The 27,711-nt window shown below is 49.5% G+C and overlaps 1 protein-coding gene and 1 long non-coding RNA gene across 5 annotated transcripts in view; one reads left to right on the forward strand and one right to left on the reverse strand.

The window, feature by feature from the left end:
* Positions 1 to 4,332: 4,332 nt before the first annotated feature.
* LOC126990906 (protocadherin Fat 1-like) overlaps positions 4,333 to 27,711 on the forward strand; it is a 33,612-nt gene continuing 10,233 nt past the window's right edge. The window contains exons 1-6 of one of the 3 annotated variants that reach the window (XR_007744911.1): positions 4,333 to 5,005; positions 5,444 to 5,672; positions 7,266 to 7,429; positions 9,032 to 9,219; positions 9,663 to 9,849; positions 11,693 to 11,810. Coding sequence is in view for 1 of the 3 variants with exons in the window: in XM_050849549.1 (XP_050705506.1) it covers positions 5,446 to 5,672; positions 7,266 to 7,429; positions 9,032 to 9,219; positions 9,663 to 9,849; positions 11,693 to 11,706 (780 nt within the window). In the remaining 2 variants the exon portion in view is untranslated. Of the gene's footprint in view, positions 5,006 to 5,443; positions 5,673 to 7,265; positions 7,430 to 9,031; positions 9,220 to 9,662; positions 9,850 to 11,692; positions 11,887 to 27,711 lie in introns of those variants that run through there. The other 2 variants (XR_007744910.1, XM_050849549.1) reach the window with 2 other exon arrangements.
* On the reverse strand, positions 14,006 to 17,057 carry LOC126990909 (uncharacterized). 2 transcript variants are annotated; one of them, XR_007744916.1, is made up of 3 exons: positions 16,551 to 17,057; positions 16,257 to 16,355; positions 14,006 to 16,157 (listed from the first exon to the last, which is right to left on the reverse strand). It is a non-coding gene; the product is annotated as an uncharacterized LOC126990909 (long non-coding RNA). The 2 variants fall into 2 exon arrangements; XR_007744915.1 differs by lacking the exon at positions 16,257 to 16,355 and having other exon boundaries at positions 14,006 to 15,959; positions 16,059 to 16,157; positions 16,551 to 17,018.

Here is a 27,711-nt window from a genome sequence, read left to right on the forward strand (position 1 = left end):
TTCGGTAATGGTTCCCTCTGGAAGGGGAACGATTTTTGTTCAAACAATGGATGATGCATAAAACGTTTGTTGAGCCGAAGAGTTAAGAGAGCCTGGCAGGACGCCACCATGATACTGATTCATAATTATAATGAAGCGACGTGAAAGACTTCAACAATCAAGGATCATTAAATATTTTCTAAGACAATCACAAATAGATTAAGTCCAACCCTAAGCCAGCTATTAGTATGTAATAGCCTTTCTATATGATCACTCAAAGATGTATCAGCATTTTCAGTGCTAAGTATGAAATTCCTCATCTTATCTTCCCCTGTTAGCCTTTCAGTGCACCGCATATTCCCTTATATGACACTTAAATATGCGTATTCCACTGCTGTTGAAGTCACGGTCAAAGAGTCATAGTGTCTGTGTGTGTGTGTGTGTGTTTAGAGGGCCTCCATCCGGAAGGGAGTTACGATGGGAACAATTGGTTATATTGTTCGCATTGCAATTCATCGGCCCCTGCCGGAACGCCGATGACTGTGGCACTCAACCATATATTTTAATATACCAGGTCAACGGTGTGTGACATTCCGCCTCTTAACAGCTCTCACCAAAACTAAAAACTTAGCCATTCGCTGTTTTTTTCTTCCTTATTAGTGGTATTCTGAACCTTCGTCCCCATCGCTGCCCTCTTCCTTTGTTGCACGTCTGCGACTGTACGGACGGGGCGTGCCTGCGCCCCTTTGCTGGTTCAGGCCACAGCCATTCAGACGGGGCGTGACCGCAGCCCGTCTTTGTGCATGGACGCCGCCGGCTTGAAGGGGCGTGTTTGCTGCCCGTTGCTCCGTCAGGCCGCCGCCGCCGGGAGGGAGGGTGACCGCCGCCCCTCCCTGCGTCTGGCCGCCTTGCAGCGCCTCCAGCAGCGCCTCCAGCATGTGGATCAGCGCCTGGAGGGTCGGGCGCTCGCCGGGCCCCGGCCTGATTACGGCGTTCACCCAGGCCCTGATGGGGGAGAGGCACGGGGCACTACTGAGGCCTCCGTGCATGGCCAGCGCGTGGCGAATGATGCTGGCCAGATCGTACGTGTCTATGTCCCTGATCCACGGGGGGACGTCCAGAGGCAGCCTCGGCACAAGCCATGACGTGAAGGGCTCCGGCTCCTCATTCCTATTTATCTGCCTCATGTCCGGTCGCTCGGCCACGCCCAAGTCTATCACGGTGGCCTCTGGGCCTTGACTGCCGTTGCGCACACACAAGTTATCGCCCTTAATGTCGTTGTGGGCGTAGCCTTCCCTGGCCAGTTCCTGCAGCGTGCGGGCGACTTGCAGCACGACGCTCAGCAGGTCTGGCAGCGAGGGGTCTGTTGCGAAATATCTCTCAACAGTCAGCCCAGCGTAGCGAGTTACTAGCCAACGCCTCCTGACGCAGGCGCCGACCAGTCGCTGTACCCCGGCCACCACCTGCAGCCTCTGCAGGATGGACGCCTCCTTCACGAGGTCCCCCACGCTGCCACTGTAGTAGGTCTTGATGACCAGTTCCTCACCGCTGTGAGGGTCCCACACCTTGCAGCAGGAGCCGAAGGCCCCGGCGCCCAGAGTCTCGTGCGCTTTGCTGCTCAGCAGGGCTTCCTGTCGCTCGTCGAGAAGAGGGACGCCTGCCTCCTGAAGGAGACTCACGGCGTGCCTCTCTTCAGCGGAGAACTGTTGCTGCTTTTCTCCAGCGGGCCTCCGCCTGTCAGGTAGCTTCCAGTAGTCTTTTGATTCTTCCTTTCCTTTGTTCCCTGAAGGCCCCTGCCGCTGTTTCTTAGCGGGCCACGACGAGCACTCGGCGTCTGGTGCCGGTCTCTTGGTGACTTCCCTTATCTTGTCGTCCCCTTGCTGTCCGGGGACGCTCACTTGGTGCTCGGCGTCTGGTGCCGGTCTCTTGGTGACTTCCCTTGTCTTGTCGTCCCCTTGCTGTCCGGGGACGCTCACTTGGTGCTCGGCGTCTGGTGCCGGTCTCTTGGTGACTTCCCTCGTCTTGTCGTCCCCTTGCTGTCCGAGGACGCTCACTTGGTGCTCGGCGTCTGGTGCCGGTCTCTTGGTGACTTCCCTCGTCTTGTCGTCTCCTTGCTGTCCGGGGACGCTTACTTGGTGCTCGGCGTCTGGTGCCGGTCTCTTGGTGACTTCCCTCGTCTTGTCGTCCCCTTGCTGTCCGAGGACGCTTACTTGGTGCTCGGCGTCTGGTGCCGGTCTCTTGGTGACTTCCGTCGTCTTGTCGTCCCCTTGTTGTCCGGGAACGCTCACCTGGTGCTCGGCGGCGCTGCGGCCAACGGAGCACAAGCTTTTCTTCACTACGTCAGGAGACTTCTTCTCCTCCTCCTCCATCCAGAGGGACTTCCTCTTGGCAGGTTTGTTCTTCTCGGGGCCAGAGTAAGTGTGGGCAACGCAGCCGTCACTCACACACTTCCTTTTCTTCACTACGGCAGGAGACGTTGTCTCCTCCCCCAGGCAAAAGGACTTCTTCTTGGCGGGCTTGTTCTTCTCGGTGCTTGAGGTGCGGCCGGAGGCCGAGGTGGGTGATAACTCTTCTTCACGGTCTGGTCGATCCATCACGTAAGCTGTGTACAGTAACAGGGGCTCTCACAGACCCTACACGTCGGTTTGGTGGAGATATTTTGGGGAAATTTTTGGGAGAATGGAGTTGGCAGAGTTCGGAAAGTAGTCTAGAGCTAGTGGATTCCACACACCGCCTTTTCTCTTTATATCGCATCCAATAATGAACAGATAAATAAACATGTTAACAATGTGCAAAAAAACTTTACACACACACACACACACACACACACACACACACACACACACACACACACACACACACACACACACACACACACACACACACACACACACACACACACACACACACACACGCAAACACACATATTCTCCTTCTCCTCCTCTTCCTCCTCCTCCTCCTCCTGCTCCCCCTCCTCTTCCTCATCCTTCTCGTCGCACTCTACCATTCCTTTCATTCCTTGCCACCAAACCCTCCCTCTACCATCTCTCCCTGCCACCCAACCCTCTCTCCCCTCCCACCCTGCTAGCTCCACTCCTCTCCTCTACAACCCCATATCCTTCCCTGCTACACCTCCCCAGCCCCCCCTAACGAGCCGACCTTCCTTGCACCACACTTAAAAAGGTGATGAAGGACTCCCCCGAGCTAGGCAGATAAGACCATATAGTTCCACCACCATTATCCTCCCTACACTTAACACCCTCCTCCCTGCTACCACACCCAGTCTTCCTTACCCCCATCACCCTTTTCATCTACCCCTGCCTCCCTCCCATCCCATCTACCCCCACCACCCCTTCCTCCCCCTCCCGCCTCTCACTTCGGGTCCACACTCCATTAGTTGTCCACTGAGAAATATGAATATAATAGGCGTGGCATTACGCCTAACTGTGCACGGAGGACGAGGCGACGTGTCCGAAATACGAAACAACGGCGCGGAAGAGGAGGCGCCTACACATAATGGAGAGAAGAGTAGTTGAGGAGTAGGGGCAGGGGAAGAATAACTAGGAGGAGGAGTACAAAGATGATAAAGATGAGGGAGGGATAAATCGGTGTAGGAGGAAGAGGAGGAGTCTAGAGATGATAAAGATGAGGAGTGAGAGAATAGGAGCAGGACTTGAAGTGCTCACAGACGTTGTGAAGATTGTGAACCATATCCGAGGGAGCGCAACAACTTCAAGGATTTCTAAAGTGCTTTGTGAAGAAATGGGCTCTGTCTTCTTTGTTCTCCTGTTTCACACGGAGGTACGTTGGCTCTCACGTGGCAAAGTTCTGAATCGCGTGCTGCAACTTCGAGAGGAAATAACGATGTTGCTGCAAGAAGGTCGAACCTCGAAAGAAAATCTTCTTCACGAAATGATGCAAGATGACTGTTTCGTAACAAAAGTTGCCTACTTGGCTGATTTCTTCTCTGAAGTGAATTCCCTGAATATTTCACTCCAAGGAAACCTTGCAATGCTGCACACAGTTCGTGACAAAGTGGCAATATTCAAGTGTAAGATTCAACTTTACGTGAAAAGAGTTCAGGACAGTGACACAACTTTCTTCCCTCTATGACAACTATCCTAGATTCTATGGCAGAATCTGAATGCAGTTTCCGTGAGGAGATCTCGGCTCATCTTCTGCCAGTGATTGGAGAGGACCCAACACCCCCACAAAGTGACGATGCAAATCAACAACAAAGAAATAATGGGAATAAAAGTTTCATCCTCACACCACTCAGCAACGATCAAAGAAGCAACGATGAAACAGAGCGACCCAACGAAATACCAAAAAATAAAAAATAAAGCAGCATCAGGATTAGCGTCCCGTTGGCAAGACACAAACACCGCCGAGGCTCGGAGGAGGAAGAGGAGGCGGCGGCGGCTCCCTCACGCCTGGCGCCGGGAAGATGCTTGCTGCTGTCTGCCGTGACTCTGGCGGCGGTGATGACGCAGGAGGCCTCTGGTGCCGAGACACGGGCGTTCAGAGCGGCCAAGACTGCGGCCCAGCACCACCCCCGGCCCGGCCAGGCATTCATCGAGGCCAACTGTACCCGACACTTGTGCCCTAATGTAACGCACGGTGCCCGACCTTAAGACCCCTAACTACTAACGACGCCTCCGAGCGAGCCCTCCCCCTCCTTTATATTCAACCAAATGAAACCTAACTTAATCCTCTGAGACGTCCACTCCCATACGTAGGGCTAATTAGGACAGGTGAACTCCTCAGGCAGCTCAACACAGTGTCCATCAACAGCTCCAAGGTATGTCGGCATGTGAAAGAGTATTGGTAGAGGATGGAGAAGTCTGCAGAATCCTCACTTTACAGCAGGCATAAGTGCATGTAGCAAATCCTGAGTGACAATGACTGTCGCTTAACCCCGTCAGTGTCCGGCCCAGCTCAGCATGCCAAGAACACCCCTACAGGAGAACAGCTAGGCAGTTGACAGTAGGACAGAAGAGGCTTGTAGGGAAGAATAAATGTCATGGTGAGCAAACTATAGAATCACACCCTTTTTAACCTGAAACCACAGGTAATTCCAGAGTTGGGTGTGCTCAGAAATAGTTTTCATTGTCAGTGATACAGTAATTGTCATTTGCTACCCTTTCTGTCATGAGTTATTTTTCATATGTTCATTACTGTTCATAATTTGTTTTAATAACTGAGCTCATTTGTGACTCCTTGCCCTGTGTCTGCAAGGAACTGGGGAGGTGATTATGGTGTCATTAAACTTATTATTATTATTATTATTATTATTATTATTATTATCATCACTGAGATCCATGAAAGCAGGTCAAGGGAGGATAGAAAAATGCTACAGACCCAAACCCTTAATGAGCAGACATGGATATAAAGGAGAAAAATCGAAGAAGGGAGTCAAACCCAGTGCCTGGTGAGTTGCCTGACAGCCATAACCTTTCTCCAGGAATGGTGGGACATCCGGCACAGCAAGGATGGGCTGGCGGAGGAGGAGCTGTCCATGAGTGGCTGCAGAGTGGTGTGGTCCCGAGGTCAGGCTGGCCGAGTGGGGTCCCGGCAGGTTGTCAAGTGCACGACCTGAGACTCGGCTGTGATACATGCCATGCTCGCCTCCTCCTACACCTGCCCAGACCAACCGTCCCTGCTGGGAGAACCTGTCCCTCAAGAACCCACAGGTGACCTTTGCTCTTTGACCATTAGTAATATATGAGGTTGCCAGACCAGACTGATAGACTTTTTTATTACAAGGGCAAAAACAAAGACGACAGCAACACACTGCTTCCAACAAAGGTGTAAAGAACGGGAGGCCAAGAGCTGTGTGGCCTCCAATCACCACCCGCCGAGGGAAGCCTTTTTTATTTTTTTATTTTTTTATTTTTTTTTACATCAAAGGAGACGGCTCAAGGGCAACAAAAAGAGTGCATAGAAAAAAAAATCCGGCTCCTCACCGCTCCGTGTTCTTGCTCTTATTTACGGATGTATTTATTTACTCATTCTTTTTTTTGTTCATTATTATTTTTTTTCTGCCGCGTGGTGTAATAATGCTGTGGTGGTTCTCTCTTTTTTTTTTCTTCATCCGCATCACTCTCCCATTCATCCTTGACCTTTCCTTTACCATCATTGTCATCCACCTCGTCCTAGTTACAGTAGAGCCCCATTCAGCGCGAGAATTAGGTGGATGAAGCGGCCGCGCTAACTGAATAAAGTAACCAATATGAAAAAAAATATTTGGTGCAGACGTGGGTCTGACTTTTGGGTTTGATAATTACTCAAAATAATCACTCACATTAAAAAAACAACCCTACGATTGGCTGGGCTCTGAAAACACACTTGTGATTCGCTGGGAGTCCGGTGACGTCATCGCCGGCGCTCACCCGGCCAGCGGCCTCGCTGCCTTAAGGCAGTGTGTCACACTGGCTGTTTTCTTCTAACCGTTGTGGCTACTGGCAACGCCCGTGCACCCATCCAGGAGCGAGTTGTCGGTTCACCGTAACCTGGTGTCACACTGAGCCCTTTTCTTCCCACCGCTTTGGCGGCAGCTTGGACAACCGGCAAGTCCAAATTTTCCTGGTGTGCATCACACACAGCCAAGGTCAGTTGCCCGTATCCACATCCACAACGTAAACAAAGCACTTGCCCTGTATCAACATGGCGTAAAGTAAGGGCTCTCGCAGCTTGTGCCGCGCATCATGGCAGCTTGGCGCAATTTTCAAAACTCAGTCGTGGTGGCTGCTCGCGCTAACTGAGGCTTTCGCGCTAATTAATTTTTTCCTTGGTAGATGGTGGCTTGTGCTAATTGATCTCGCGCTAACTGAGGCTTTCACACTAATTAATTTTTTTCTCGGTAGATGGTGGCTTGTGCTAATTGATCTTGCGCTAAGTGAGGCTTTCACGCTAATTAATTTTTTCCTTGGTAGATGTTGGCTTCTGCTAATTGATCTTGCGCTAAGTGGGGCTCTACTGTACTTTTTTTTCTTCATCCGCTTTGCTCTCCCATTCATCCATTTCCTTGTTCTCTCATTTACTGTCATTGTCATCCACCTCGTTCTAGTTACCTTTTTATTTTCCTTCATCCACATCACTTTTTCTTATTTTTTTATTTTCCCTTCGACGCTCTCATTTACCGTCACAAGGATTACCTTTTGTTCTCGTACGCAGTCTTCCATCTGTTGCACTCTTCTGGGTGTGACCAAGCTATTGTGTTTATTTGTATATCTACAATATTTACTTATTCATTTTTTATTTATTATGTATTTTTACTGTCGCAGGTTCAATCACACACTCTGCGAAGCTTACGTGGAGGAAAACTGGTCTCCCGGCCAGGTGGTCACCAACCTTGTGGCCACGGACCTTGATGCCTGGGACCTGGGCAAGCTGAGATACACCGTCCTGCACCAGACCTCAGAAGCAGCCGTCACCATGAACAAGGAAGGTAGAGAAAGACTGAATCTACTTCTACTCTTGAAAGAGATTCGTATGGAGGTTTTACGCATTAATGTTATTGTTCATAGTTATAGTGGAAGTAGTAGTAGTAGTAGTAGGAGGAGGAGGAGGAGCACGGAAAGGCAGCAGAATAAAGAACTAAAGAAGGAGGAAAAAAAAGAGCTGGAAACCTGCCTTTTTTCCCTCCCACATATCATTGAAGTTTTCCCTGAGATCATATTACAGTAACTTATCTCTTGACCTGCATCTCATACCTCAAGAAAACACATCACTAGAGCATGCTGTTGTGAGGCCTTGATTAAAAGACACCCTAAACTTAACCTAACCTAACAAAACCCTGAACAGTTACCATACATCTTGACTCGGAAAACTCATATTTGCTTCCTTACTAATGAGACTTTCTATATAACAAAGAGAGGCCATTCTTTGTTGATTCATATTGAAAGACACCCTAAACTTAACCTAACCTAACAAAACCCTCAACAGTTACCATACATCTTGACTCGGAAAACTCATATTTGCTTCCTTACTAATGAGACTTTCTATATAACAATGTGAGGTCATTCTTTGTTGATTCATATTGAAAGACACCCTAAACTTAACCTAACCTAACAAAACCCTCAACAGTTACCATACATCTTGACTCAGAAAACTCATATTTGCTTCCTTACTAATGAGACTTTCTATATTACAATGTGAGGTCATTCTTTGTTGATTCATATTGAAAGACACCCTAAACTCAACATAACCTAACAAAACCCTCAACAGTTACCATACATCTTGACTCAGAAAACTCATATTTGCTTCCTTAGTAATGAGACTTTCTATATTACAATGTGAGGCCATTCTTTGTTGATTCATATTGAAAGACACCCTAAACTTAACCTAACCTAACAAAACCCTGAACAGTTACCATACATCTTGACTCAGAAAACTCATATTTGCTTCCTAACTAATGAGACTTTCTATATAACAATGTGAGGTCATTCTTTGTTGATTCATATTGAAAGACACCCTAAACTTAACCTAACCTAACAAAGCCCTTAATAATTACCATACATCTTGACTCAGAAAACTCACATTTGCTTCCTTAGTAATGAGACTTTCTATATAACAAAGAGAGGCCATTCTTTGTTAATTCATATTGAAAGACACCCTAAACTTAACCTAACCTAACAAAACCCTGAACAGTTACCATACATCTTGACTCGGAAAACTCATATTTGCTTCCTAACTAATGAGACTTTCTGTATAACAAAGTAGGGTCATTCTTTGTTGATTCATATTGAAAGACACCCTAAACTTAACCTAACCTAACAAAGCCCTTAATAATTACCATACATCTTGACTCAGAAAACTCACATTTGCTTCCTTAGTAATGAGACTTTCTATATAACAAAGAGAGGCCATTCTTTGTTAATTCATATTGAAAGACACCCTAAACTTAACCTAACCTCACAAAACCCTGAATAATTACCATACACTTGACCCAGAAAACTCATATTTGCTTCCTTAATAATGAAACTTTCTATATAACAATGTGAGGTCATTCTTTGTGTATTTATACCATATAGACTTCACCCCTTTCCAGGCAGTCTATACACTGAGACACCCCTGAATCGCGAGTCCCTGCCCGTGCACAGCCTCAAGGTGTCCGTGATGGACGAAGAGATCCAGGCCAGCTTCACGGTGGTGTGCGACATGAACAAAAACCCACCAGTCTTTACGCTGCCGGAGTACCAGGCGAACATCATGGCTCCCAGGACGACCATTCTTAAGGTGGGGAACAGGGAGGAGAATATAGGGAAAGAGGAAGAGAAGCAGAGAAAAAAAGGGGGAAGGGGAGGAGAAAAAAAGAGATGAGGAAGAGGAAGAGAAAAATCAAGCCTCTGTGTTGGATAGTGGAGTGTTTCTCATGTGGTATTGGTGTGCTGGATATCCCTTCACTGGTAGCCTGGTAACATACACTCCCAGGTCTTTCTCTGCCTCTGTGGTGGATAGTGGAGTGTTTCCCATGTGGTATTGGTGTGCTGGATATCCCCTCCCAAGGTGCAGGACTTAAAACTTCATTGAATTGTAGCAGCCACTTTTTGTTCCATTCCTGTAGCTTGGTGATGTCTTCTTATAGGAAATCCACAGTCAAAGGGTTAAATTCATTGTCATTATTTTTGCAGCCAGGAGAAAGCCAGAAATTACAAGAGGTTAATATGCCTTCTCTCTAGGTCATTGGTGTTAAGCTCACCGGGGAGCTGAGCAGTTGGACATCACCCAAAGACATCATATTGAAGGTCGCTGGAATTCTGACAGTTAAAGGCGGCACCGGGGCAATTGTTGAATATTTGGGGCCTGGCGTGGACTCCATCTCCTGCACTGGCATGGCCACGATATGCAACATGGGCACCGAGATCGGTAAGGTGTGAAGGGGCTTCGTGGTGCAGTGGTTAGCATGCTCAGCTCACAGCCGAGAGAGTTTTATGACCCTGGTGGTAGTGTGACCCTTCTTCTGTACCATGAACCTCAAGAAACACTTATTAGAACCCAGAGAGCCTGAGTTCGATTCCCCGGCAGAGTGGAAAAATTTGGGCGGCTTTTCCGATACCCTACGCCCCTGTCCACCCAGCAGTGTACCAGGCATTAATGGGGGGTTGTGTCCCGTCTCCTGGGGTCTGTTCCCTTCTCCTATAATTCCTTCCCCTTCTGTCTCTCTCCAGCATATGGCCACAGATGTTGCGCCCACTAAGCAAAACTTTCCAACTGTTCCCTTCTCCTATAATTCCTTCCCCTTCTGTCTCTCTCCAGCATATGGCCACAGATGTTGTGCCCACTAAGCAAAACTTTCCAACTGTTCCCTTCTCCTATAATTCCTTCTCCTTCTGTCTCTCTCCAGCATATGGCCACAGATGTTGCACCCACTAAACAAAACTTTCCAACCCTTTCCTCATCAAACTTATTTACCAACTTGTACAGTGCAATCAAATCTCCTCTCTCCCTTCTTTGTTCCAGTGTCGTCAAGTCCATCTCCCTCAATGTCTTCATACGTCATATTCGAGAGTTCTGGGACCATTTTGTTGCAATTCTCTGTCTTGAGTCCAACATAATCTTCCTTTGTATAGTTTTTCATTTTTTCCTTATATGCCTCATCTTGGTATTCAAATCCTTCCATAGTTTTCATCTGTCATAGTTGATGGCCATTCTTTCCTAAGGGGCACTCGTGACTGACTCCTTCATCTAACTCAACATTTTTTGTGAAAATTAGGTCAAGTCTTGATGGTTGGTCATCCCCTCTTAGCCTTGTTTCTCCTTTAACCCACTGCATCAACAGATTATCACATCAGGTGTGTGTGTGTGTGTGTGTGTGTGTGTGTGTGTTTAGCTAGTTGTTGTATTTACCTAGTTGTAGTTTTATAGGGCCTGGGCTTGACGTTCGTGTGGTCCCGTCTCTGTATCTACATTTATCCAACTTTTCCTTGAAGCTTTGCACACTCCTTTCTGATACTACATCCTCACTTAGTCTGTTCCAAACCTCTGTACTTCTTTGCGGGAAGCTATATTTCTTTATGTCTCTCAAGCATCTTCCCTTCCTCAATTTTTGACTGTGTCCTCTTGTGTTCCTGGTGGTAATTTCTTCTTTTAGTGGTAACTCCTCATTGTCTACTTCTTCCATTTTGCTCAACAATTTGTAGATTTGTATTAGGTCTCCCGTTTCTCTTCTTTGTTCTAGTGTTGGTAGGTCCATTTCCTTTAGTCTCTCCTCGTATGTCAATCCCTCCAGCTCTGGAACCATTTTTGTTGCCATCTTTTGTATTCTTTCCAGTTTCTTTATGTGTTTCTTCTTATGGGGAGACCACACTGCCTCTGCATGTGTGTGTGTGTGTGTGTGTGTGTGTGTGTAAGATTGACTGACTGATGAATGAATGACTGTGAGATTAAGGCTGGTATTACAAGACACTTTCCCTGCTCACATCAGCTACTTCTAAAGGTCAAAGGGGGATATCAGTCAGGTTCTAATGAGTGTTTTTCAGGCTCATGGTACAGAAGAAGGGTTAAACTACCACCAGGGTCATAAAACTACTCCTGGAAATGCCCACAACTCCTGCGAAAGCCTTGTCAAATAGGTGTTCTTGGGCGGCGAAATGTCTTATAATACGACCCTAAGTAAATAACTTCCTGATGGAGTGGATGATTGACTTGGCAACCTGTAGCTTTACTCTCAGCCATTTCAAGTTCCCGACTGATGTACTAACACCCTCAGATTGGCTACAGTGAAGGTCGTGGCAGAGAGTGTACTCAAACTCCTACTGTGAGCTACTCCTGCTGCCTGCGCCCTCACCACCCCTGTGAAGGACGCCCAGCTGACCCAACCCTCCTCGGTGAGTCTGTCCCACTTAATGTTGCAAGAGTTATCCGGTATACCTTCACTCTCTCATGCTTTCCCTATGTCCTGTGCTGTCCAACTTAATAATGTGAGAGTTAACTGGTGTTTTCACTATCATCTTTTTAGAGAGTCTGATTAAAAAAACTAATGCAGGAGTTGTGGTGTTTTTTGTTCCTGTTGAGTGCCTGGACTTACCAGCTGTCTTGTGCTGTCCAACTTATTAATGCAAGAGTCATGGTGTTATTTGTTCCTGTTGGGTGCCTGGACCTATCAGCTGTCTTGTGCTGTCCAACTTATTAATGCAAGAATTGGCCTGTATCTTCACTCTTAACCCCTTCACTACGGCCGGGCCAAAACAGCGCCCCGTGCCATATCCGGGATCGCCACGCGCGCCAAATTTCAAATGTCGCTATTGAATATAACAAGTTTTCAGCCATACGCTCAACATAATCATCATGTATTATATAAGAAAACATGCAGAATGGACCGTATTGGCTATACAGGCAGTGCCACACGTGGCCACTTGGTGAACTGTCAAAGCAGTACTTTCCATAGAATTCAAGTTATGTACTAGAGTGGATCTGAGGCTGCCTCCAGGATACAAGGCCTTGGCAGAGTCACCGCTCTGAGCCTACGACCACTCACTTATTACCTCTACTCGATTTCCTGACACTACTATTTGACCTGGAGAAAAACTGAAATCGGGTAGGAGTGAAGCGTGTGCAATGTCATCGGCTTGGAGCGATGGCGGCACCATGGCCGTGTATGTATCTCGGAGACAGCTTCAGACACACACTATTCTATAACTTGAAATCTATGGAAAGTACAGCTTGGAGTTGAGTGGCCATATGCCTGTATAGCCAATGCGGTCCATTAAATGGTGCACATAAAGAAACTCACTACGGCCGGGCCAAAACAGCACGCTGCGCCGTATCCGGGATCGCCGCGCGCCAAATTTCAAATGTCGCTATTAGATATAACAAGTTTTCAGCCATAAACTCAACAGAATCATCATGTATTATATATGAAAACATGCAGAATTAAATGGTGCACATAAAGAAACATAAATTAATTGATAATTTTGAGATGTAAGCAAAAATATAGAGATAAAATAACTTGTATATTGGTTAAAGCGAGCCAGGACGCAGTATGCGCGTCCTGGGATGTGGTACGGGGCACGCAGGGACACAGTATACACGTCCTCGTGTTGTAGGGGTTAAGCCTTCCCTGTGTCCTGTGCTGTCACCTCTGTAATGCAAGTGGTGGACAATATGAGATACCCTTTGCCTCACAGTTAATGGCCACATAATGAGGTAGAGGAATGAGATAAAATTCATATAAAGCCGTATTTTTGAAAAGGGGAAGGGAGGACTCACCTGATAAAAGATGGCTTTATTTTGTACACTTTTTACTCCTTTTTGAATAAGAACATAGCAGGCAGTAGCTTATCCAGTAGACTATTAGTGCTGCCTCGGAGAATCTTGGAACCATTTGCTGAACTGAGTGCAGACCAACGTGGCTCACGGGAAGCACTTACGAGACTTGGCAACAGAAAACTCCTCAGTTGTATCCTTGACGTGCTAATTTCCCTCAGTGACTCGTGCTGCTCAGTACTCATTAGAGAGAGGTGGTTCAATCTTGTTTGAACCATACTGACTCTTACTTCTTGAGTCTAGTTAATTTTGGAAAGGAGCGTTCACCACTGCAGTTGGTGACCATTAGAGTTAAGTAAATCTTCAACGCGATCTCGACATTAGGAGAACAAGACCCAAAAGAATGATCAACTCTCAGACGATACAATGTCATCTCGTAAAGGTCTTGTTGAGATCCAGCAACAGTACAGCCGGGTCAGACCGCAACAGCACTGATCCAATATTTCCCAAAATATATAAGGTACGTCAAGTTTGCAGTATATTGACAGGCCAACATTCGCTGCAGATTGATCTTTACTCAATGTTATGATAACCCCTCGAATGTTGGTCTGTGAATGTGCCGGCAACTTAACGTACACCTATTGAATACACACCAGCAGAGCGGTCGCTTCTGAAAATAAGAAAACTTTTATACCCCTTTGTCATCACGATATATTATTGTACTCAACACCCTGCCAACGTACTACTGGCTTTGGTACAGATACTATTGATAAGAGGCCAAAACTACCACCATTTGACATGATAAAAACAACAAAACTCACACTTAGATTCAGCTGTGCACTTGTGCCTCGACCGCCATTAAAGCTTTTTTCTGTTATTGATATTTAATATAATCTATACTACTAAACTTTTATCTGCATTAATAGGTTAAGTATATTATGTATAACACACCCCTAACTTACCCTACAGACAGTCAAGGAAATACACATTTTAACCCGTCCGCTGCAATTGGCACGGATTTGGCTTTCACTGGTAGCCTGGTGAACTTATACTCCCAGGTCTTTCTCTGCCTCTGTGGTGGATAGTGGAGTGTTTCCCATATGGTGGTATTGGTGTGCTGGATATCCCTTCACTGGTAGCCTGGTAACATATACTCCCAGGTCTTTCTCTGCCTCTGTGGTGGATAGTGGAGTGTTTCCCATATGGTATTGGTGTGCTGGATATCCCTTCACTGGTAGCCTGGTGAACTTATACTCCCAGGTCTTTCTCTGCCTCTGTGGTGGATAGTGGAGTGTTTCCCATATGGTGGTATTGGTGTGCTGGATATCCCTTCACTGGTAGCCTGGTGAACTTATACTCCCAGGTCTTTCTCTGCCTCTGTGGTGGATAGTGGAGTGTTTCCTATATGGTATTGGTGTGCTGGATATCCCTTCACTGGTAGCCTGGTAACATACACTCCCAGGTCTTTCTCTGGCTCTGTGGTGGATAGTGGAGTGTTTCCCATATGGTATTGGTGTGCTGGATATCCCTTCACTGGTAGCCTGGTAACATACACTCCCAGGTCTTTCTCTGCCTCTGTGGTGGATAGTGGAGTGTTTCTCATATGGTATTGGTGTGCTGGATATCCCCTCTCAAGGTGCAGGACTGCATTTTTCTTCACTGAATTGTAGCAGCCACTTTTTGCTCCACTCCTGTAGCTTGGTGAGGTCTTCTTGTAGGAAATCCGTAGTCAAGGGGTTAAGAGAATCCATCGCCAGGACCTTCATGCTATTCAATTTACACATGTTTATGTCTGCTGGAGCCTTGGGTCCAGCTGCAACACCCACAAGTCCGGATCTGGACCGCGGGCCGCCAGTTGAGTTGGGAAGCCCTGGACTATATGCCGTATACGGTGTACTACAATGCCAGGCTTATTATACTATGCCCTAGTGAAGTTTCCTATATTTTCTTATCCCGGAAGCAGCGACGGGCCAAATTTGTGCCGTGACATAAACCCCCCAAGATAGATGATACATAATCTGATCACAAATGCTTTGATATATATTATGGAATGGTTTGTGTAAGGGGTGATTTTTTTTCATTTTTCTCGCTTAGAGGGACCATTAAGAAACATGATCCCGCAGCTACCGGGTTATATATAGTAATATCATATATAATAATATTACAAAAAATTAGGAAAATGAGTAATTATTTTGTCTCAGCCTTCTGTGCCTAAGGGCAAAAACTTTAGTTACTAATTTTTTACGTTCCCGCGGGGCCTGTACCACGTGCTAAATGTGCTACTAGGTTAATTAACCCCTTGAATGCGGATTTCCTACAGTTAGACATCACCAAGCTACTGAAATGGAGCAAAAAGTGGCTGCTACAATTCAATGAAGAAAAATGTAAAGTCCTGCACCTTGGGAGGGGATATCCAGCACACCAATACCACATGGGAAAACACTCCACTATCCATCACAGAGGCAGAGAAAGACCTGGGAGTGTATGTTACCAGGCTACCAGTGATGGGATATCCAGCACACCAATACCACATGGGAAACACTCCACTATCCACCACAGAGGCAGAGAAAGACCTGGGAGTGTATGTTACCAGGCTACCAGTGAAGGGATATCCAGCACACCAATACCACATGAGAAACACTCCACTATCCACCACAGAGGCAGAGAAAGACCTGGGAGTGTATGTTACCAGGCTACCAGTGAAGGGATATCCAGCACACCAATACCACATGGGAAACACTCCACTATCCACCACAGAGGCAGAGAAAGACCTGGGAGTGTATGTTACCAGGCTACCAGTGAAGGGATATCCAGCACACCAATACCATATAGGAAACACTCCACTATCCACCACAGAGGCAGAGAAAGACCTGGGAGTGTATGTTACCAGGCTACCAGTGAAGGGATATCCAGCACACCAATACCACATGGGAAACACTCCACTATCCATCACAGAGGCAGAGAAAGACCTGGGAGTGTATGCTACCAGGCTACCAGTGATGGGATATCCAGCACACCAATACCACATGGGAAACACTCCACTATCCACCACAGAGGCAGAGAAAGACCTGGGACTGTATGTTACCAGGCTACCAGTGAAGGGATATCCAGCACACCAATACCACATGGGAAACACTCCACTATCCACCACAGAGGCAGAGAAAGACCTGGGAGTGTATGTTACCAGGCTACCAGTGAAGGGATATCCAGCACACCAATACCACGTTGTAAACACTCCACTACCCACCACAGAGACAGAGAAAGACCTGGGTGTATGTTACCAGGCTACCAGTGAAGGATATCCAGCACACCAATACCACATGGGAAACACTCCACTATCCACCACAGAGGCAGAGAAAGACCTGGGAGTGTATGTTACCAGGCTACCAGTGAAGGGATATCCAGCACACCAATACCACATGGGAAACACTCCACTATCCACCACAGAGACAGAGAAAGACCTGGGACTATATGCTACCAGGCTACCAGGGAAGGCCAAATCCGTGCCAGTCACAGCGGACGGGTTAAACCAACACTGAGTCACTTGGGGCCATAAACTTACTCAGCAATACCCTTATACTGACTCACTATGTTACATAATAAGAACCACTACCAGGGCTGCACATATGAATCTTACCAGGGCACACACACACACACACATTAAGAATTATTTGTCCTGGTATAGTGTGGCTAATTCTTCTGGCTCCGTGGTGTAGTGGTTAGCATGCCTACCTATGAATCTGCCGGCCAGGTTGGAATCCCCCTCCCTGGACAGTCATTTAATTGTAGCCCACGTATGAATTTTCCCCCAGAGCATTTAAGTAAGAGTTAATTTTGTCATATGTATGTAGGTGAGTAAGGTTATGTGATGTTCATCCTTCCTTTCTGGCGGGCTAGATGTACCAAGTGTTAGACCTTAATGTATAGCTATCTAGTTTATCTCTCTCTCTCTCTCTCTCTCTCTCTCTCTCTCTCTCTCTCTCTCTCTCTCTCTCTCTCTCTCCCCCCCCCCACTCTCTCTCTCTCTCTCTCTCTCTCTCTCTCTCTCTCTCTCTCTCTCTCTCTCTCTCTCTCTCTCTCTCTCTCTCTCTCTCTCTCTCTCTCTCTCTCTCAATCTTTTAATTTCCTTCATCATTTCTCTCCCTTCTCTTCCTTCCTTCCTTCCTTCCTTCCCAGTGTTCCTTCGTCCACCCTCAGACCTTCATCTTCCTTCCTTCCTTCCCAGTGTTCCTTCGTCCACCCTCAGACCTTCCTCTTCCTTCCTTCCTTCCTTCCTTCCTTCCCAGAGTTCCTTCGACCACCCTCCGACGAGCGTCTTCCGTCCTTCCTTCCTTCCTTCCCAGTGTTCCTTCGTCCACCCTCAGACCTTCCTCTTCCTTCCTTCCTTCCTTCCTTCCCAGTGTTCCTTCGTCCACCCTCAGACCTTCCTCTTCCTTCCTTCCTTCCTTCCTTCCTTCCCAGTGTTCCTTCGTCCACCCTCAGACCTTCCTCTTCCTTCCTTCCTTCCTTCCTTCCCAGTGTTCCTTCGTCCACCCTCAGACCTTCCTCTTCCTTCCTTCCTTCCTTCCTTCCCAGTGTTCCTTCGTCCACCCTCAGACCTTCCTCTTCCTTCCTTCCTTCCTTCCTTCCCAGTGTTCCTTCGTCCACCCTCAGACCTTCCTCTTCCTTCCTTCCTTCCCAGTGTTCCTTCGTCCACCCTCAGACCTTCCTCTTCCTTCCTTCCTTCCCAGTGTTCCTTCATCCACCCTCAGACCTTCCTCTTCCTTCCTTCCTTCCTTCCTTCCCAGTGTTCCTTCGTCCACCCTCAGACCTTCCTCTTCCTTCCTTCCTTCCTTCCTTCCCCAGTGTTCCTTCGTCCACCCTCAGACCTTCCTCCTCCTTCCTTCCTTCCTTCCCAGTGTTCCTTCGTCCACCCTCAGACCTTCCTCCTCCTTCCTTCCTTCCTTCCCAGTGTTCCTTCGTCCACCCTCAGACCTTCCTCTTCCTTCCTTCCTTCCTTCCTTCCTTCCTTCCTTCCCAGTGTTCCTTCGTCCACCCTCAGACCTTCCTTCCTTCCTTCCTTCCTTCCTTCCTTCCCAGTGTTCCTTCGTCCACCCTCAGACCTTCCTCTTCCTTCCTTCCTTCCTTCCTTCCCAGTGTTCCTTCGTCCACCCTCAGTCCTTCCTTCCTTCCTTCCTTCCCAGTGTTCCTTCGTCCACCCTCAGACCTTCCTCTTCCTTCCTTCCTTCCTTCCTTCCCAGTGTTCCTTCGTCCACCCTCAGACCTTCCTCTTCCTTCCTTCCTTCCTTCCTTCCCAGTGTTCCTTCGTCCACCCTCAGACCTTCCTCTTCCTTCCTTCCTTCCTTCCTTCCCAGTGTTCCTTCGTCCACCCTCAGACCTTCCTCTTCCTTCCTTCCTTCCTTCCTTCCCAGTGTTCCTTCGTCCACCCTCAGACCTTCCTCTTCCTTCCTTCCTTCCTTCCTTCCTTCCCAGTGTTCCTTCGTCCACCCTCAGACCTTCCTCTTCCTTCCTTCCTTCCTTCCTTCCCAGTGTTCCTTCGTCCACCCTCAGACCTTCCTCTTCCTTCCTTCCTTCCTTCCCAGTGTTCCTTCGTCCACCCTCAGACCTTCCTCTTCCTTCCTTCCTTCCTTCCTTCCCAGTGTTCCTTCGTCCACCCTCAGACCTTCCTCTTCCTTCCTTCCTTCCCAGTGTTCCTTCGTCCACCCTCAGACCTTCCTCTTCCTTCCTTCCTTCCTTCCTTCCCAGTGTTCCTTCGTCCACCCTCAGACCTTCCTCTTCCTTCCTTCCTTCCTTCCTTCCCAGTGTTCCTTCGTCCACCCTCAGACCTTCCTCTTCCTTCCTTCCTTCCTTCCCAGTGTTCCTTCGTCCACCCTCAGACCTTCCTCTTCCTTCCTTCCTTCCTTCCTTCCCAGTGTTCCTTCGTCCACCCTCAGACCTTCCTCTTCCTTCCTTCCTTCCTTCCTTCCTTCCCAGTGTTCCTTCGTCCACCCTCAGACCTTCCTCTTCCTTCCTTCCTTCCTTCCCAGTGTTCCTTCGTCCACCCTCAGACCTTCCTCTTCCTTCCTTCCTTCCTTCCCAGTGTTCCTTCGTCCACCCTCAGACCTTCCTCTTCCTTCCTTCCTTCCTTCCCAGTGTTCCTTCATCCACCCTCAGACCTTCCTCTTCCTTCCTTCCTTCCTTCCCAGTGTTCCTTCGTCCACCCTCAGACCTTCCTCTTCCTTCCTTCCTTCCCAGTGTTCCTTCGTCCACCCTCAGACCTTCCTCTTCCTTCCTTCCTTCCTTCCTTCCTTCCCAGTGTTCCTTCGTCCACCCTCAGACCTTCCTCTTCCTTCCTTCCTTCCCAGTGTTCCTTCGTCCACCCTCAGACCTTCCTTCCTTCCTTCCTTCCCAGTGTTCCTTCGTCCACCCTCAGACCTTCCTCTTCCTTCCTTCCTTCCTTCCTTCCCAGTGTTCCTTCGTCCACCCTCAGACCTTCCTCTTCCTTCCTTCCTTCCTTCCCAGTGTTCCTTCGTCCACCCTCAGACCTTCCTCTTCCTTCCTTCCTTCCTTCCTTCCCAGTGTTCCTTCGTCCACCCTCAGACCTTCCTCTTCCTTCCTTCCTTCCTTCCTTCCCAGTGTTCCTTCGTCCACCCTCAGACCTTCCTCTTCCTTCCTTCCTTCCTTCCCAGTGTTCCTTCGTCCACCCTCAGACCTTCCTCTTCCTTCCTTCCTTCCTTCCCAGTGTTCCTTCGTCCACCCTCAGACCTTCCTCTTCCTTCCTTCCTTCCTTCCCAGTGTTCCTTCGTCCACCCTCAGACCTTCCTCTTCCTTCCTTCCTTCCTTCCCAGTGTTCCTTCGTCCACCCTCAGACCTTCCTCTTCCTTCCTTCCTTCCTTCCTTCCTTCCAGTGTTCCTTCGTCCACCCACAGACCTTCGTCTTCCTTCCTTCCTTCCCAGTGTTCCTTCGTCCACCCTCAGACCTTCCTCTTCCTTCCTTCCTTCCTTCCCAGTGTTCCTTCGTCCACCCTCAGACCTTCCTCTTCCTTCCTTCCTTCCTTCCTTCCCAGTGTTCCTTCGTCCACCCTCAGACCTTCCTCTTCCTTCCTTCCTTCCTTCCCAGTGTTCCTTCGTCCACCCTCAGACCTTCCTCTTCCTTCCTTCCTTCCTTCCCAGTGTTCCTTCGTCCACCCTCAGACCTTCCTCTTCCTTCCTTCCTTCCTTCCTTCCCCAGTGTTCCTTCGTCCACCCTCAGACCTTCCTCTTCCTTCCTTCCTTCCTTCCTTCCCAGTGTTCCTTCGTCCACCCTCAGACCTTCCTCTTCCTTCCTTCCTTCCTTCCCAGTGTTCCTTCGTCCACCCTCAGACCTTCCTCTTCCTTCCTTCCTTCCTTCCTTCCCAGTGTTCCTTCGTCCACCCTCAGACCTTCCTCTTCCTTCCTTCCTTCCTTCCCAGTGTTCCTTCGTCCACCCTCAGACCTTCCTCTTCCTTCCTTCCTTCCTTCCCAGTGTTCCTTCGTCCACCCTCAGACCTTCCTCTTCCTTCCTTCCTTCCTTCCCAGTGTTCCTTCGTCCACCCTCAGACCTTCCTCTTCCTTCCTTCCTTCCTTCCCAGTGTTCCTTCGTCCACCCTCAGACCTTCCTCTTCCTTCCTTCCTTCCTTCCCAGTGTTCCTTCGTCCACCCTCAGACCTTCCTCTTCCTTCCTTCCTTCCTTCCCAGTGTTCCTTCGTCCACCCTCAGACCTTCCTCTTCCTTCCTTCCTTCCTTCCTTCCCAGTGTTCCTTCGTCCACCCTCAGACCTTCCTTCCTTCCTTCCTTCCTTCCCAGTGTTCCTTCGTCCACCCTCAGACCTTCCTCTTCCTTCCTTCCTTCCTTCCCAGTGTTCCTTCGTCCACCCTCAGACCTTCCTCTTCCTTCCTTCCTTCCTTCCTTCCCAGTGTTCCTTCGTCCACCCTCAGACCTTCCTCTTCCTTCCTTCCTTCCTTCCTTCCCAGTGTTCCTTCGTCCAACCTCAGACCTTCCTCTTCCTTCCTTCCTTCCTTCCCAGTGTTCCTTCGTCCACCCTCAGACCTTCCTCTTCCTTCCTTCCTTCCTTCCCAGTGTTCCTTCGTCCACCCTCAGACCTTCCTCTTCCTTCCTTCCTTCCCAGTGTTCCTTCGTCCACCCTCAGACCTTCCTCTTCCTTCCTTCCTTCCTTCCTTCCTTCGCAGTGTTCGTTCATCCGCCCTCAAACCTTCCTCTTCCTTCCTTCCTTCCCAGTGTTCCTTCGTCCACCCTCAGACCTTCCTCTTCCTTCCTTCCTTCCTTCCCAGTGTTCCTTCGTCCACCCTCAGACCTTCCTCTTCCTTCCTTCCTTCCTTCCTTCCTTCCCAGTGTTCCTTCATCCCCCCTCAGACCTTCCTCTTCCTTCCTTCCTTCCCAGTGTTCCTTCGTCCACCCTCAGACCTTCCTCTTCCTTCCTTCCTTCCTTCCTTCCCAGTGTTCCTGCATCCACCCTCAGACCTTCCTCTTCCTTCCTTCCTTCCTTCCTTCCCAGTGTTCCTTCGTCCACCCTCAGACCTTCCTCTTCCTTCCTTCCTTCCTTCCCAGTGTTCCTTCGTCCACCCTCAGACCTTCCTCTTCCTTCCTTCCTTCCCAGTGTTCCTTCGTCCACCCTCAGACCTTCCTCTTCCTTCCTTCCTTCCTTCCCAGTGTTCCTTCGTCCACCCTCAGACCTTCCTCTTCCTTCCTTCCTTCCCAGTGTTCCTTCGTCCACCCTCAGACCTTCCTCTTCCTTCCTTCCTTCCTTCCTTCCTTCCCAGTGTTCCTTCGTCCACCCTCAGACCTTCCTCTTCCTTCCTTCCTTCCTTCCTTCCCAGTGTTCCTTCGTCCACCCTCAGACCTTCCTCTTCCTTCCTTCCTTCCTTCCCAGTGTTCCTTCATCCACCCTCAGACCTTCTTCTTCCTTCCTTCCTTCCTTCCTTCCTTCCCAGTGTTCCTTCGTCCACCCTCAGACCTTCCTCTTCCTTCCTTCCTTCCTTCCCAGTGTTCCTTCATCCACCCTCAGACCTTCCTCTTCCTTCCTTCCTTCCTTCCCAGTGTTCCTTCGTCCACCCTCAGACCTTCCTCTTCCTTCCTTCCTTCCTTCCTTCCTTCCTTCCTTCCCAGTGTTCCTTCGTCCACCCTCAGACCTTCTTCTTCCTTCCTTCCTTCCTTCCTTCCCAGTGTTCCTTCGTCCCCCCTCAGACCTTCCTCTTCCTTCTTTCCTTCCTTCCTTCCCAGTGTTCCTTCGTCCACCCTCAGACCTTCCTCTTCCTTCCTTCCTTCCTTCCTTCCCAGTGTTCCTTCGTCCACCCTCAGACCTTCCTCTTCCTTCCTTCCTTCCTTCCCAGTGTTCCTTCGTCCACCCTCAGACCTTCCTCTTCCTTCCTTCCTTCCTTCCCAGTGTTCCTTCGTCCACCCTCAGACCTTCCTCTTCCTTCCTTCCTTCCTTCCCAGTGTTCCTTCGTCCACCCTCAGACCTTCCTCTTCCTTCCTTCCTTCCTTCCTTCCTTCCTTCCCAGTGTTCCTTCGTCCACCCTCAGACCTTCCTCTTCCTTCCTTCCTTCCCAGTGTTCCTTCGTCCACCCTCAGACCTTCCTCTTCCTTCCTTCCTTCCTTCCTTCCTTCCCAGTGTTCCTTCGTCCACCCTCAGACCTTCCTCTTCCTTCCTTCCTTCCTTCCTTCCCAGTGTTCCTTCGTCCACCCTCAGACCTTCCTCTTCCTTCCTTCCTTCCCAGTGTTCCTTCGTCCACCCTCAGACCTTCCTCTTCCTTCCTTCCTTCCTTCCCAGTGTTCCTTCGTCCACCCTCAGACCTTCCTCTTCCTTCCTTCCTTCCTTCCCAGTGTTCCTTCGTCCACCCTCAGACCTTCCTCTTCCTTCTTTCCTTCCTTCCCAGTGTTCCTTCATCCACCCTCAGACCTTCCTCTTCCTTCTTTCCTTCCTTCCCAGTGTTCCTTCGTCCACCCTCAGACCTTCCTCTTCCTTCCTTCCTTCCTTCCCAGTGTTCCTTCGTCCACCTCAGACCTTCCTCTTCCTTCATCTTCCTTCCTTCCCAGTGTTCCTTCGTCCACCCTCAGACCTTCCTCTTCCTTCCTTCCTTCCTTCCTTCCCAGTGTTCCTTCGTCCACCCTCAGACCTTCCTCTTCCTTCCTTCCTTCCTTCCCAGTGTTCCTTCGTCCACCCTCAGACCTTCCTCTTCCTTCCTTCCTTCCTTCCCAGTGTTCCTTCGTCCACCCTCAGACCTTCCTCTTCCTTCCTTCCTTCCTTCCCAGTGTTCCTTCGTCCACCCTCAGACCTTCCTCTTCCTTCCTTCCTTCCTTCCCAGTGTTCCTTCGTCCACCCTCAGACCTTCCTCTTCCTTCCTTCCTTCCTTCCCAGTGTTCCTTCGTCCACCCTCAGACCTTCCTCTTCCTTCCTTCCTTCCTTCCCAGTGTTCCTTCGTCCACCCTCAGACCTTCCTCTTCCTTCCTTCCTTCCTTCCCAGTGTTCCTTCGTCCACCCTCAGACCTTCCTCTTCCTTCCTTCCTTCCTTCCTTCCCAGTGTTCCTTCGTCCACCCTCAGACCTTCCTCTTCCTTCCTTCCTTCCTTCCCAGTGTTCCTAAGTCCACCCTCAGACCTTCCTTCCTTCCTTCCTTCCTTCCCAGTGTTCCTTCGTCCACCCTCAGACCTTCCTCTTCCTTCCTTCCTTCCTTCCCAGTGTTCCTTCGTCCACCCTCAGACCTTCCTCTTCCTTCCTTCCTTCCTTCCCAGTGTTCCTTCGTCCACCCTCAGACCTTCCTCTTCCTTCCTTCCTTCCTTCCTTCCCAGTGTTCCTTCGTCCACCCTCAGACCTTCCTCTTCCTTCCTTCCTTCCTTCCTTCCCAGTGTTCCTTCGTCCACCCTCAGACCTTCCTCTTCCTTCCTTCCTTCCTTCCCAGTGTTCCTTCGTCCACCCTCAGACCTTCCTCTTCCTTCCTTCCTTCCTTCCTTCCTTCCTTCCCAGTGTTCCTTCGTCCACCCTCAGACCTTCCTCTTCCTTCCTTCCTTCCTTCCCAGTGTTCCTTCGTCCACCCTCAGACCTTCCTCTTCCTTCCTTCCTTCCTTCCCAGTGTTCCTTCGTCCACCCTCAGACCTTCCTCTTCCTTCCTTCCTTCCTTCCTTCCCAGTGTTCCTTCGTCCACCCTCAGACCTTCCTCTTCCTTCCTTCCTTCCTTCCAGTGTTCCTTCGTCCACCCTCAGACCTTCCTCTTCCTTCCTTCCTTCCTTCCCAGTGTTCCTTCGTCCACCCTCAGACCTTCCTCTTCCTTCCTTCCTTCCTTCCCAGTGTTCCTTCGTCCACCCTCAGACCTTCCTCTTCCTTCCTTCCTTCCTTCCTTCCCAGTGTTCCTTCGTCCACCCTCAGACCTTCCTCTTCCTTCCTTCCTTCCTTCCCAGTGTTCCTTCGTCCACCCTCAGACCTTCCTCTTCCTTCCTTCCTTCCTTCCCAGTGTTCCTTCGTCCACCCTCAGACCTTCCTCTTCCTTCCTTCCTTCCTTCCTTCCTTCCCAGTGTTCCTTCGTCCACCCTCAGACCTTCCTCTTCCTTCCTTCCTTCCCAGTGTTCCTTCGTCCACCCTCAGACCTTCCTCTTCCTTCCTTCCTTCCTTCCTTCCCAGTGTTCCTTCATCCACCCTCAGACCTTCCTCTTCCTTCCTTCCTTCCTTCCTTCCCAGTGTTCCTTCGTCCACCCTCAGACCTTCCTCTTCCTTCCTTCCTTCCTTCCCAGTGTTCCTTCGTCCACCCTCAGACCTTCCTCTTCCTTCCTTCCTTCCTTCCGTAATTCCCATTGTTCCTTCGTCACACCTCAGACCTTCTCTTCCTTCCTTCCTTCCTTCCCAGTGTTCCTTCGTCCACCTCAGACCTTCCTCTTCCTTCCTTCCTTCCTTCCCAGTGTTCCTTCGTCCACCTCAGACCTTCCTCTTCCTTCCTTCCTTCCTTCCCAGTGTTCCTTCGTCCACCCTCAGACCTTCCTCTTCCTTCCTTCCTTCCTTCCCAGTGTTCCTTCGTCCACCCTCAGACCTTCCTCTTCCTTCCTTCCTTCCTTCCCAGTGTTCCTTCGTCCACCCTCAGACCTTCCTCTTCCTTCCTTCCTTCCTTCCCAGTGTTCCTTCGTCCACCCTCAGACCTTCCTCTTCCTTCCTTCCTTCCTTCCCAGTGTTCCTTCGTCCACCCTCAGACCTTCCTCTTCCTTCCTTTCTTCCTTCCCAGTCTACCTTAGTCGACCATCAGACCTTCCTCTTCCTTCCTTCCTTCCCAGTGTTCCTTCGTCCACCCTCAGACCTTCCTCTTCCTTCCTTCCTTCCCAGTGTTCCTTCGTCCACCCTCAGACCTTCCTCTTCCTTCCTTCCTTCCTTCCTTCCTTCCCAGTGTTCCTTCATCCACCCTCAGACCTTCCTCTTCCTTCCTTCCTTCCTTCCTTCCTTCCCAGTGTTCCTTCGTCCACCCTCAGACCTTCCTCTTCCTTCCTTCCTTCCTTCCCAGTGTTCCTTCGTCCACCCTCAGACCTTCCTCTTCCTTCCTTCCTTCCTTCCTTCCCAGTGTTCCTTCGTCCACCCTCAGACCTTCCTCTTCCTTCCTTCCTTCCTTCCCAGTGTTCCTTCATCCACCCTCAGACCTTCCTCTTCCTTCCTTCCTTCCTTCCCAGTGTTCCTTCGTCCACCCTCAGACCTTCCTCTTCCTTCCTTCCTTCCTTCCTTCCCAGTGTTCCTTCATCCACCCTCAGACCTTTCTCTTCCTTCCTTCCTTCCTTCCTTCCCAGTGTTCCTTCGTCCACCCTCAGACCTTCCTCTTCCTTCTTTCCTTCCTTCCTTCCCAGTGTTCCTTCGTCCACCCTCAGACCTTCCTTCCTTCCTTCCCAGTGTTCCTTCGTCCACCCTCAGACCTTCCTCTTCCTTCCTTCCTTCCTTCCCAGTGTTCCTTCGTCCACCCTCAGACCTTCCTCTTCCTTCCTTCCTTCCTTCCCAGTGTTCCTTCGTCCACCCTCAGACCTTCCTCTTCCTTCCTTCCTTCCTTCCCAGTGTTCCTTCATCCACCCTCAGACCTTCCTCTTCCTTCCTTCCTTCCTTCCTTCCTTCCCAGTGTTCCTTCATCCACCCTCAGACCTTCCTCTTCCTTCCTTCCTTCCCAGTGTTCCTTCGTCCACCCTCAGACCTTCCTCTTCCTTCCTTCCTTCCTTCCTTCCCAGTGTTCCTTCGTCCACCCTCAGACCTTCCTCTTCCTTCCTTCCTTCCTTCCCAGTGTTCCTTCGTCCACCCTCAGACCTTCCTCTTCCTTCTTTCCTTCCTTCCCAGTGTTCCTTCGTCCACCCTCAGACCTTCCTCTTCCTTCCTTCCTTCCTTCCCAGTGTTCCTTCGTCCACCCTCAGACCTTCCTCTTCCTTCCTTCCTTCCTTCCCAGTGTTCCTTCGTCCACCCTCAGACCTTCCTCTTCCTTCTTTCCTTCCTTCCCAGTGTTCTTTCGTCCACCCTCAGACCTTCCTCTTCCTTCCTTCCAAGTGTTCCTTCGTCCACCCTCAGACCTTCCTCTTCCTTCCTTCCTTCCTTCCCAGTGTTCCTTCGTCCACCCTCAGACCTTCCTCTTCCTTCCTTCCTTCCTTCCTTCCCAGTGTTCCTTCGTCCACCCTCAGACCTTCCTCTTCCTTCCTTCCTTCCTTCCTTCCCAGTGTTCCTTCGTCCACCCTCAGACCTTCCTCTTCCTTCCTTCCTTCCTTCCTTCCCAGTGTTCCTTCGTCCACCCTCAGACCTTCCTCTTCCTTCCTTCCTTCCTTCCTTCCCAGTGTTCCTTCATCCACCCTCAGACCTTTCTCTTCCTTCCTTCCTTCCTTCCTTCCTTCCCAGTGTTCCTTCGTCCACCCTCAGACCTTCCTCTTCCTTCCTTCCTTCCTTCCCAGTGTTCCTTCGTCCACCCTCAGACCTTCCTCTTCCTTCCTTCCTTCCTTCCCAGTGTTCCTTCGTCCACCCTCAGACCTTCCTCTTCCTTCCTTCCTCGTGAACTGCGCATGCTCAGACCAGCAAGCGTAGACCGGTACAGTCTCACAAAGATTTTTAACCGTAATTAAGAGTTGCTGGAAGGCTGAATCAGACATACAGTACCTCTACCACCATCCTCGCTGTTTCTAGAACGACACTCTGTATGAGTTGTATTTATATGGACAGAGTGTCGTTCTAGAAACAGCAGGGATGGTGGTACTGTATATCTGATTCAGCCTTCAAGCCTTTTTTTTTTTTTTTTTTTTTTTAAATATTGGCCAATTGCGGTGGTTGGCTTAATCCAGGTGGATCCTTATGGTCGGTCAAAGGCAACTTCCATGTGGGTCCTGATGGTTGGCCCAGCCCGTTCTGGCGCAGGCGGCGAGTGTTTATAGTGGCGCCATCTTGCATTGGCTCATGCTGCCCTCCCGGGGCTCATCTTTAATCCTAGAATCTAGAGTCCGGGTTGATAGGTGGTCTTCTGGACAGCATGTGGGTAGTTTTTAAGCCACTCGGCGGCGGCTGAAAATCTCATCTCAG

Source organism: Eriocheir sinensis, unplaced genomic scaffold (genome assembly GCF_024679095.1).
Source record: "Eriocheir sinensis breed Jianghai 21 unplaced genomic scaffold, ASM2467909v1 Scaffold221, whole genome shotgun sequence".
NCBI lineage: Eukaryota > Metazoa > Arthropoda > Malacostraca > Decapoda > Varunidae > Eriocheir > Eriocheir sinensis.